At 48.9% G+C, this 11577-nt stretch overlaps 2 protein-coding genes across 8 annotated transcripts in view; one reads left to right on the forward strand and one right to left on the reverse strand.

The window, feature by feature from the left end:
* Positions 1 to 11577, forward strand: part of SLC7A7 (solute carrier family 7 member 7) — a 53162-nt gene that overhangs the window by 8790 nt on the left and 32795 nt on the right. For 3 of the 4 annotated variants that reach the window (XM_073799488.1, XM_033851359.2, XM_019948533.3), the window contains one exon: positions 11276 to 11432. In XM_073799488.1, the coding sequence (XP_073655589.1) occupies positions 11276 to 11432 (157 nt within the window). Of the gene's footprint in view, positions 1 to 9270; positions 9899 to 11275; positions 11433 to 11577 lie in introns of those variants that run through there. The other variant, XM_073799509.1, reaches the window with a different exon arrangement.
* MRPL52 (mitochondrial ribosomal protein L52) lies at positions 1007 to 4627 on the reverse strand. Of its 4 annotated transcripts, none has more exons than XM_019948594.3 (5): positions 4562 to 4627; positions 4399 to 4456; positions 4255 to 4322; positions 1912 to 1983; positions 1007 to 1551 (listed from the first exon to the last, which is right to left on the reverse strand). In XM_019948594.3, the coding sequence occupies exons 1-5, from the start codon at positions 4587 to 4589 to the stop codon at positions 1442 to 1444; spliced, it is 336 nt and encodes a 111-aa protein (XP_019804153.1). In that variant the 5' UTR covers positions 4590 to 4627; the 3' UTR covers positions 1007 to 1441. The 4 variants fall into 4 exon arrangements, with proteins under 4 accessions (XP_019804153.1, XP_019804149.1, XP_019804150.1 ...); XM_019948590.2 differs by having other exon boundaries at positions 1382 to 1551; positions 1919 to 1983; positions 4399 to 4459; positions 4562 to 4624; XM_019948591.2 differs by having other exon boundaries at positions 1382 to 1551; positions 1919 to 1983; positions 4562 to 4619.

Below are 11577 nucleotides of genomic sequence, written 5' to 3' on the forward strand. Positions count from 1 at the left end.
ATGCGCCCCCTTTTTTATTGTCCTTTGCAATCTGCTGCCCCTTGAACTGGAACTGGATGGGGAGGAAAGGAGTGCAAGGCCATGAAACGCGGGGAAAGGCAAATCAAATTTGGTGAAACTGCAGAAAAGAGAGAATGGGAGTCAGGCCTACGGGGGTTTAGTTCCCGCTCTATACCGGAAAAGGAGATAATCCCTGAAAGAGTATAATCTCCTCCTTCAGGGGCTGACCAGACTCTGAGAACAAAAGGTGGAGGTATGAAGGGAAGAGGGAGGGCAGGCTAGAGCTGATGGTGGGAAAGGGAGACAGATAAGAGGTTGAGGGCTAGATCTGGAAAAGCAACACAACAGAGGCAGGAAAAGTGTGGGACACAGAAAACCCAACCATCAGCGAAATCTAAGATCCAGGAACTGCATTGGTCAGCGAAGAGAGGAAGGAGGTTGGGGGGGGGGGGTGAGGAGAAGAAGGGAGGGAAAGAAAGCAAGGGAAGGAATAAAGGAGGCTGGACAGAAATTATGTCAGGTAGGAAGTTCCAGAAATCCTAGAGATAAAAGAACTGTCACATTATTTGTGGCAGGAGAATGGAAGAAAAGCCCAGTGCTCGTTATTGTAATGGGAGCAAAGGTCCTTTTGCCCTCAGAATCCATGGGAGGAGCCATGATCAATAAAATGAAAGGTTTCCCTGGGGCCTGTGCAGCTAACAGATCTGTGGGAAGTATATGGTAGCTATTAGGTACCTATTCCACAGTCACTGTTTGGGGGCTGAGCACCACAGGGCTCCCCTGCACAAGTGGGGGTTGGGAAGTACAGGCCTCTCTCCAACCAACCTCTGCAATTCAGTCAGAACCACAGAAACCTCAGGATCCCACTCTTCAGCAGAACATGCAACACCCAAGTCTGCTGTTCCCGTGTCAGCCTTCCCAGTGGGAGTATCCTCTAGGGCCATGTATCTGAAGTTTACAAGAACTGATACCAGTTGCTTGCCAAAAAGTGGATCTCAGCTGGAAAGCCTTTTTCATCAAAACATTTATTAATGCGTAACTGCATGAGGCCTGAACTCTGTATGGGCTGTTAAAAGCTTTAGTGTGTGGCTAAAGCCAGGGAAACTGTTGCCCTCTTTTTCATGTTTGCAGAGCAGCAAAGTTGGGCCAGTCCTATGGCCTGCAAAAGAGGGGGTCAATACCCCCAAGCAAGATTCTGCTGAACCGGAATGGAGCTGTGGTGAGGGCACTGTGCCAACACTTCCAGGCAGTGATCTTACAGCCTGTTCTTCCTGGTGTCCATCCTCTTTTGCCCTGAAGACAGATGGGGAACATAAAGACTTTCTTCTGGCTGGGATGACACATCTAGGTGATAGAAAAGAAAGCCAGAGCCAGGCCGGGGGAGACAGGAGTTGCTTTTTATTGACTTGGTCGTGGGTTCTGCAGTAGAGCCCCTTTGGGTTTAAGAGCATTCTGCTGCTTCCTTTCTTCTTCCTGCAACTTCTCTTGCTGCCTGAGCTGCCATGCCTGTAATCCAGCATCCATTTCCTGTGACAGCAGTACAACTCGTCTCTGAAACAGACAGGAAAACAGTGTGGATAACATCTGGGGCTTGAGCTCCGCACCATATATCCTTTCATTCACAGATCAAAGTCAGAGGTTTCAGCTGGAAAATGACACCCCTGACTGGGAAGGGGTGGAACCAGGTCCTGGGCTGGGAAGCAGGCGGAAGGCAGCAAAATGGGTGTCTACTATTGGTTCCTGCCCTAGGAGTGACCCACTCTACCCTCCCTTCTCCCGGTACTGTTAAAACCTTTGGCGGATAAAACCTCGGAGTGAGGGGTACGTGTTAGCTTAGGTGCCAACTAAAGACAAATTACAATTTAACATTTCTCCCCGATTACACACAGTTTGCTCTGTGTGGGCTCTGGCCACTCACTGCAAACTTTTCCCTTTGGGCTTTTCTTCGAAGCTGGCCTTTCATTGGAGGAGCAGGGCGGCCATCTGCAGATAGAAGTGAGAGAAAAGGCGAGTGTTAGAGATGGCCTGCAGGACCCTGGGAAAGCGGCTGTGATAGGAAAGAGGGAAGAACAAATCTTGAGCTCCTCTTTTCCATTTCACACCCACTGTAGCTTAATTCCCCTAGAACACTTCCCTCAATGGTGAGGTATGCCAGAACCACCAAGAATAAGCTCCTAGGTATGTTCCTACTCTATTTTACTTACCCCTCCCTCATTAGCCTAGAATTCGAGGTCCTTTGCAATGCTGAATCTCCTGTTTTATCTTCAGAAACCCTCCACTCAAGCGATCTGATTACTGTTCTACTTACCAGTGAGTCCTTGCTGAGTTCCCTCTCACTCTATAATGAAACACCCTCTTTTCCTTTCCTTCCAGCCAAATTCTCATTCTTAGGCCCACCTCAAGCTGTACTTGTCCCAGAAATCCTTCTCTAACCTCTTCAACTCTGTCAGCTCTCTCTTCTGAAAGAAATGCATCTCCATCATTTAATATTCATCTCTCTGTTTGGGGACATTTATTGTACTACTGATTGGTTTTAGCCTTATTTAGCCACCTCAAATCCTTCTGGAAAGGGGCAGAGCACTGAAATATTATTACTTAATTTTTAAAATGTCCATGCTTTGTTTTCCAGCTAGACTTTTAAGTTCCTTGGGATTAGGGACTGTATCCCTTACTTTCACTGTAGTATAGTGTAGGCCCATAATAAAAATCTTATGTCTGCTGACTTGCTGAAAAAATGCAGTATCTGATCTCAAGTAGTTTATAACAGAGATTAAAAGGATACTTACTTTCTACAAAGAAAGAAAGAAACAGTGAAAACTCTGTCCAAAAGTTTGAAGGCAAGACAAATAAGAGATAATATTCATCAGGAAAGGGAACCAATACTGTGTATATCAGGTGCTTTATACTGGTTGTTTCATTTTATCCTTCCAAGAACCATCTGAGATAGGTATTCTTCTTTTACATTTGTGGAAACTGAGAGATACCATTAAGTAACTTGCTAACCACAAAGTTAGCAAGTAGAGTAGCCTGGATTAAGAATCAATTCCATGGGCTTCTCTGGTGGCACAGTGGTTAAGAATCCGCCTGCCAATGCAGGGGACGGGGGACCAATCCCTGGTCCGGGAAGATCCCACATGCCACGGAGCGACTAAGCCCGTGCGCCACAACTACTGAGCCTGCGCTCTAGAGCCTGTGAGCCACAACTACTGAGCACGTGTGCCACAACTACTGAAGCCCACGCGCCTAGAGCCCGTGCTCCCAACAAGAGAAGCCACCACGAAGAGAAGCCCGTGCACCATAACGAAGAGTAGCCCCTGCTCGCAGTAACTAAAGAAAGCCCGCGTGGAGCAGCGAAGACCCAACGCAGCCAAAAATAAATAAGTAAAAATAAAATAAATTAAAAAAAAATTCAATTCTAGAGTCTTCCCAGTATTCCATACTACTTCAAGGAGCTCCTAGGCATCCTACAGTAAATAACAAGTAGGGAAAAAATCTTCACCATCCTCCTCAGCCACCAAATATCTGATTAAGAAGGTTCATACTCCTGTAGAATCCAATACTCAGGTTGCTGTGCTGTTGAAGGGGCCCTGGCCTCTGCCCAGTTCTAGTCCTGGCTTTGCTACTATCTAGCTGTGCGCTCCTGAGCAATTTACTTCCGTAGGCCTCAATTTTACCACCTGTGAACTGGAGTCCCAAGGCAGTGGGGAGTGGCTTCAACTTTTCTAAGGTTCTTCCTTTCTAGGGCGTTTTGTTTTGTTTTGTTTTAAGGTAAAGGAAGAAACTTTTCTGAAGAGAGCCCGTCATCCTCTGTCCTCGCTCTTTCTAAGCCTCTCTCTGAGACGCTCGTTTAGGCAGCCTCTCAAAGAGCTCTACCTGCACTTGGTAACAAATTCTCAACAATGTACTCACCACACAGAAGGGCGGTTCCTCGTAACTTAAAAAAAACCACGTCCCTCTTAGACACATAAAGTCTTGTCCCTCCCGCGGGATGCCCCACATCAGAGTTAGCTTCTGCTTATCCCCACAAACCAAGAAGATCCTGTCTAGCTTTACTTTCCATAGGCGTAGTTTGTAGTTTAATTTATAAAATAAACAATAGGATTTCTTCCCCCCAACTCCAAATACAAAGTTCAATACGTTGTCCGCTCAGACACAACCCGCACCTTGACACTCCCCCCAACTCCCCTCCGACCACGGGCGTTCCCTCTGGGTGAAAATCTCCGAAGTAGAATTAACTGTCAGATCAGCGCTCACCCGCGTAAGACCAGTCTGGGAGCTCCGTAAGGGGCCCGTAGTCGGAGGGGTTGGCGGCAAGGCCCTGCCTGGGTGGAGAAAAACAGTTCCGTGAGGACTCAGCCCAGCTTCTGGCCCCTCAGTTCCCCCCAGACCGGCACTCACTGGAGTCGCCACTGACTGCCCGCCCGAGCCGCGGCGCCGCAGTGCAGCCTCCGGACACCTGCTGGGAAAACGGCAGAGTTGGGAAAGAGGCCGTGCAGCCAGCCTAGGCGTCCCGGGCCTGCCTCCACGAACCCCTGAGCCCCCGGCCCCTACACCCGCTTACTAGACAGCAGTAAACGCAAAGCAGCCATGCTGAAGCGCCGAACCGGAAGTGGGCGTGACCTCGTGGCCACGCCCGACGCTGCGCGGGAAGCCGGGAGTCGCCATCTTGAATCTGGTTTTCAATCAAGGGCCGCGCCATCTTGGCTCATCGTACGGAAAAGAGGGACAAAACTGCTTCCAGGGATTTTTGGGTGAGAACGGTCGTTCAGCGTATGCATTCTCAGTGGTGGTTGCAACCGTGCGCAAGTCGCCTGCGCCCAGACTAAACCGTTCCGAACTGTTTCCCCCCACCCCCCCCCCATTGCCCAGCAGCGGTCAATAGTCCTTTTAAATTTATTCTTTTATATCAGTTGAGTAACATCCACGTGACCGCATTCTGTCTTCTGGCATCACTGTAACATACTTCCTCCAGCCTAAGAGTCAAATTTAGAGTGAATCAGAAAATTTGGGTTTCAGTTCTCATTTATCAAACGAAATTGAAGAACTTGTATGTGATAAGCACTGTGTTCGGTGTCGAGAGCAGACCAGACGTCCCTATTCAGATAGAGCTCCTAGTCTAGAGAGAGATGAAGATAAATAATCATACACATTACTGTAATATTACAGCTGAGATGAATGCTGGGAAGGGAAGTAGGTGCTGCTTGTGAGCATATGATGGGAACGATCTGGAGTAGGCTGTCTAATAAGGCTTTCTTGAGGAAGAGGTATTGGAGCTAACATCTGATTCCATTTTTATAAGAGCTACCACCACACACTGTATAATATAATCCTCGCAAAAACCTTGTGAGGTAGGTAGTAGTAAGTGGCAAACCCAGATCCGTGGCTTCTTCCCTCTTTCTTTTATCACTCACAGACATACTTTTATTGTGCTTTGCAGGTATTGCATTTTTTACAAATTAAAGGTTTGTGGCAACCTTGCATAGAGCAAGTCTATCAGTGCCAGATTTTCAAACAGCATTTGTTCTCTTTGTGCCTTTGTGTCACATTTTGGTAATGCTTGAAATATTTCAAGCTTTGGCATTATTATTTGTTATGGTGATCTGTGATCAGTGATCTTCGATGTTGCTATTGTAATTGTTTTGGCATTTTTTGAGCAATAAGATATTTTTCGAATAAGGTATGTACTTTTGTTTTTAGACATAATGCTATTGCACACTTTTAATAGACTAATATAGTGTAAACATAATTTTACATGTACTGGGAAACTAAAAAATTCCTGTGACTCACTTTATTGTGATATTTGCTTTATTGTGGTGGTTAGCTCCAAGGTATGCCTTACTTGCCCTTGGGGAAGTCATTTATCCCTAATTTCTTCATTGAAGAAAAAGCTTAAAATATATCACATTTATGAAAACATTTTAAGAACGATAAGGTAAGTGAAAGTGCTTTATAAATGGTGAAGCTCCTACAAAAGTGGCCATTACTCTTGTGCTAGGCTATAGACACTTAAACACATGCTGACTGGGGGAACCTGAGGGAGTGGTGTAATGGCCTATCTGGAAGTTTATCGTTTCCTTCTGCAAGACTGGGAAGTTTTTCCACAGGAGGTGGCTCTGAACTGTGCTTTGAAAGAGGGGAAGGGTGGGTCCTGGTTTAAGAAGTAAAAGCAGCTGTTTTGATAACAATAAGAATGGTATAGGGGAGGGCTGAACTAGAAGAAGGGATGGGAATAAAAGAACCTTGGCTGTAAGCCAACGGATGGACCCAAAAAACTAAGCAAGGGAAGTAAGACAAAAGAGTACCATTACCATTTTACATTTGTACACTTAATTTTCAGTTATCAAAACACTTCTGTATAAATGATACAAAACACTTCTTTATAAATTTTCATAATAAACCCGTAAAATAGATAAGACAGACCAGGAAGCAATCACTGTAGAGATAGCTTGTAATTTTCAGAGATCAGGAAATTGAACCAAAATGTGGCTGTGGATTTATTGTTTTACAGTTGCAATAATGACTGAGTAACACCTTTCCCAGGCTAGACTCCATGTGCCTTTGGCTGGTTCTGAGATAGACAGCTGAGGCAGACAGCACTGCAATCCCATTACATAATTTACAGTTGCAGAATCACGCGGTAGGAGCCGAGGGCTGGAAAAATAACGTCGGTGTCAACATTCAAGATTCGTAGGAAAGATGAAAGGCTGGCACTACTATCAACACTATATAAAGGAGTTGAACCAGCAACACTCCTCTATCTTTTAGTAGCTTACACACTATGGGTGCAAAATCATGAAAAAGGCCACATGCATTAAGGGGAACAAATAATGTGGACAATATTAACTCCACATGCAGAACTGAACACATGCACTAATTTAATAGCCGTGGAAGTCAAGGAGCCAGAGCTGGAGGACTTTGGGGCAGATGGGAATCTTGATCTGTAAAACTGGGAAAACTGGGAGGGGAAAGGTCTTTGGAAGGAAGGTGTGTTCAGCCTTTGATGTGGTTAGAGTGATGTGGCAGGGGGGACAATCCATGGATTGGAAATCCATGGGTTGGAAATATGGGTTAGGATTTTGAGAGGGAGAGAGAAAGAGAACTCTAGTGCTGACAGCTAACATCATCAGCATTCTCAGGGACCTCATGGAACACTGTTGCAGGGGAGTGGGTCTGGCACTAGGACAGCACTCTTCAATGACTTCATCAGACTCTAAACCACAGGAAAGCGGTTTCATCATCCCCTAACTGAATGTCTTTCAGCCTCTGGACTTCATCTGGCAAAGGCTAGAGTTAACAATGGTGGGAAGCATCCGGAATCTGAGCTTCATGTCTTTCCTCTGTTACTTAAACTCCTTTGCCTCTCCAGGGCATCACAGCCTGCATTTGGCTTTAACACATTGTTGTCCATTCATGTTTTCATCCAACATGTTTATTCAAATATCCTTCTGTCAGGTCTGTATACAGTAATTTTTGTACAAGTGCACTGGGCAAGTTGGTGCTTTTTAAACTGTTGTGATGAATAATGATGATGTTGGAGAAAGAACATTAAGTGAAGGTGACTCTGGGTAGCTAATTCCACCTCATTTTGCAACCTCTTCCCCTTTTTGCATACCGTGACTAAATTCTAAGGTTGAAGAAGAGCGAACTATTTGGGAAGTGTCTTATTTCCTGTTCCTTCATTGGCTTCCTCCTTAGGACGGCTCAAAAAAGATCAAAATCACTGTCACTCCATGCAAGAACTGTGGGAACTGACAGCTATAAACCACCCACTCACACAATACATTGCTTTGCATATTATTTCCTTATTACTTACATAATTTATTGTAACATATTCCTTTTCTTTTCCCATGGCTGTCAAATCTCTGCTCAATCAGTACAGGCTAAATTCTGTGTTAAATGACCCAGCTTCAGGATGGGTAAATTATGACCTCGGGCTACGCTCTTTTTTTCTCGCCTGGTAGCTGGGAAGTCTCTTAAGCTGTGTGCCTTTCCACCAGACTGGTCTTGAAGGTGGGTGGTTCTCTATGAATCTCTGCAGAGTGGCTTTAAAAGATGCCAAAGCTGGACTGTCCATAAAGTCTACTAAAGGAAATTGTATTATTTACAAGTCATCTTTTAGGTTTAATACGTGGTGAAACATTTTCACATCCCTTTCCTTGAATTAGTCCAGCAACCTCCTCTTTTATTGGTCCACTCTACCACTAAGATTCTTTAGATGAAAGGTGCGGTGGGGACTCCAGCCTCCCGGACACCCTCAGCCCGGACATTTTTGGTTAAGTGCTGCCTCCTGGCGGCGGCCCTACGGCCCGACACCTTCCCGGCCCGGTGGAGACCACTTTCTTTAATTTGGGATCTTGAAGCTGACGCAACAGCTTCCCTGAGAGGGCGGAGAGTTGAGTCGCCCTTCCGGGAGACCCCTCCCCTGGCTCCAAGCGGGTGCCGCTCCCTCCCCTCCCCCACGGGGCTTGTCGATCCACAGTCCCTCCCGAGCTTCAGCCGAGAGCGTCTCGGGGCTGGAGGCGGGGTTGCCTGGGTTCGGGGCCCTTGCCCAGACCCCCGTCGGGCCCGCCAGCTCGAGCTGGATTGGGAGGGGGGGAAGAGGAAGCTGAGCGTTCCTGGGGCGGAGGACGCGTCTAAGGGTATCCGCGGTCATTTTCATTTCCCAGGGGCAGCGCAGCTGTGCCTGAGCCAGGACAGGGCAGGGGAGCGGCTTGCGGGGCCTCTCGGTTCTCGGACCTTTGCGATCTTCGCCTACACCGACCACGAGCTCTCTCTTCTAGCGCTTCCTGGAGCCCGTGGGGGGGGGGGGCGGGGACTGCTTGGCCAGGTGGAGGGAACGAAGGAGTCCGGGTGAGGTGGGGTCCTGGTGCCCCAGGGCAGAGCCCGCCTCGGCCGCCGCAGCCAGACCTGGACTTCGGAGGCTACCGAGCCTCCCAGAGGGCCTTTGGGGGCGGGCGGTGGCTGGGTCGAGGTGCGAAGGAGAGATCTTCGGGCCGCAGACACGGAACCGGGGGCCGAGAGAAAGAGGGAAGTAACGGGAAACGGCGGGGACGACGTCAGGGGGCAGGGCCGGGAGAGCTAGGCTGGGAGGGGGGGCAGGGCGGGAGAAACGGGCAAAGGTGAGCTCTGCGCGCGGACGGGGCGGGGGCGGAAGGGGGATGAGGCGAGGCGAGGAGCGCAGCGGGGGCGGGTCTGGGGAGAGTTCCTGCTGAAGGACGTGCAGTTCCACTTTTCTCGAACCCGCATGCATTTGCTTGAGCCTGAGCGCTTGCCTCCCTCTGCCTTTGTCCCCTCTGCCCTTTCACTCCTTCGCGGACGTCGCACCTTGCGCTCGCCGCACCCAGACCGGCCACCTGAGCCTGGGTGTGGGGCAGAGCAGCCGGGAGCTTCCAAGCTGGGGAAGGCGCGTTAGATGAGGGGCTTTTTGTTTTTGTTTTACCACTGAGGAAGCGGAAAGTCCCTTTCAAATCATTCTAGACCGCCAAGTAAAACTGTGAAAACTATACTCTTTTCCTTTCCTTCAACCCATTACAATCAAAAAGAATAAATACCCTCCCCCCTCAAAACTCGTCGATTAGGAGCCAGAGCAGCTGCAGCATAGGTGGGCCTGAAGGGCAAGTTCAGGACATTCCCGGAGCCCAACTGGGAAATCAGTCTAGGAGGAAGGGCATTGTTCATTCATTTATGCTTCCAGCAAACATTCGTTTGTCTGCACGGGCCCTGCGCTGGGGATGCCAGCGAGTAAAGCTCTGGTGGTGCTGCATGCTAGTGGGGGAGGTGACAGCAAACAAACAAACTCCAGGTGATAGTGGGTGCCTTTGAAGAAAAGTCCGGCCGGTGAAGCGGATGGAGATTGGCAAAGGGAAGAAGTTACTCCTTCCGAGACTCCTCAGGGAAGGTCTCTGATTAGAGTGGTGTTTAAATACAGACCTGAATGGAGTGAGTGAGGGAATGAACAGTAACATGGAGAATGTTCCAGGCAGAAGGAACAGCCATTGCAGAAGCCCTGAGGTGGCAGGGAGCATGCTTGTGTGGCAACAGCAAGGAGACCAGTGTGGCTGGAGTGAGGGAGAGGGAACAGGGGCCAGTGCCAAGAGGGGCAGCTTTAGGGCTGTCTTCCTAGGAACTTCCCTCATTTACAACTTGGATTTGAGCCCAGAGTGGGATTAAGGGGCAGGCCAGCTGGGCAAGCAGCCTGGGTCTAAAAGGGCGCTAAATTATCCTTAGGGTAATTCAGACGTTTGGAGCCAATGAGCTCGGACTTCTGTCTCTTGGTGAACTGTAAGTTGGCTCTCCTCCACTGACAGAATCCTTGACGACTGCTCACCTAGACCACCTGTCTCTAGAATAATTCTGCAACACGCAAGTACAGGTACAAGTTGCAGGGTTAGACCAGCCAACTGATAGTTGCCTAGAGGCAGTGATCACAGCTGGAATTCTGAAAATGTGCTATGCGCTGTGACGTGCCACTCCCTGAGATTTATGCCATTGTCTACATTCAGAATGGTTTGATATGCCTACCAAGAAACTGTCTGCTTCAGAAAACTGCATGTAATGAATTCATGCATTAAGCTCTAATTTTGAAGAGAAAGAATGAGGCTTCCAGTTTTTATTCCGAGAAAATCGGTATTCCCCCACTTCTGCTACATAAACATTCAACAGATATTTAAATAATTCTGGTTTGAGGGGGTGCCAACTCCCTGGCTTGCCCAGGGTGCCAGGGCTTGCTCTGGTCCACTTGGCCGGCTCTTACCTGGCAACACTCGCATCACGTGAACCACCTGGGGACCTGATATGTGAGCGGGCTTGCTTAGTGTTTGGGTGTGTGCGTGGCTATAACCCCACAACTGGCCTTCCTTGGTATGCATGGCTTACATAGGGGCTGAAATGGCACTGAGGCTCTTGAGATGGGACCACAGAGTTCCAACGCCCTAACCATGGATCCTATGCCCTCCACAGGGCCAAGGATAGTATGTGAGTGGGAGATGAGTAGGGAATGGAATGAGCGGGGAGGGGGTTTGTAAAGGGCATCAGGAGAGCACCTAGGTCCTAGGTCACTGGGAAAACTCAAGACCTCAGTAAATGCAGGACAAGCAGGAAGTTCAGGGGCTGAGGTAGAGGGGAGGAGGAGCTGAGGCTCTGAGTGGAGAAGGTGCCTGGAGGCGGGCAGGCGTTGAGGTCCTCTGGGTCTGAACAGGCTGTCCCAGCTCCAACCCGTTCCCTGGCCCCTCCCTGCTGCTGGCCAGAGTCACACATGTGTTTTCCTGTTTTCCAGATCGGTCCCCGGAGTCACACTCTGCCTTTTCTGCTCTTCAGAGTCAACAGCTGCTGGAGCTCGAGCCTTACCCCGGGTTCCCTTTCCCAGCACCTGCCCCTCCTCCCGAGTGCTGGTACCTCCTCCTCCTCGCACCTGCCCGAAGATCTCAGGACAGGTAAGAGATGGGAGAGGAGGGACCATGGGCGAGAGGGGAAGTGTCAGAGGAGGATGGAGTGAGTCCTGAGAACTGGCTGGACCGGAGACCCGTGAGCCTCTTATTTTCCCAGCCCCAGCCCTCCCCATGCAGAGCCCTCTGCCCA

This window comes from Tursiops truncatus, chromosome 2, assembly GCF_011762595.2.
Source record: "Tursiops truncatus isolate mTurTru1 chromosome 2, mTurTru1.mat.Y, whole genome shotgun sequence".
In the NCBI taxonomy this organism is placed as follows: Eukaryota; Metazoa; Chordata; class Mammalia; order Artiodactyla; family Delphinidae; genus Tursiops; species Tursiops truncatus.

Coding starts and splice junctions, on each gene's coding strand:
- MRPL52 (XM_019948590.2), bottom strand. CDS start 4,589: ATGGCTGCTTTGCGTTTACTGCTGTCTA. Junction 1,984..4,254: donor CCCAGACTGGTCTTACGCGG/GTGAGCGCTGAT, acceptor TTCTATCTGCAG/ATGGCCGCCCTGCTCCTCCA. Junction 1,552..1,918: donor CCCAAAGGGAAAAGTTTGCA/GTGAGTGGCCAG, acceptor TGTCTGTTTCAG/AGACGAGTTGTACTGCTGTC.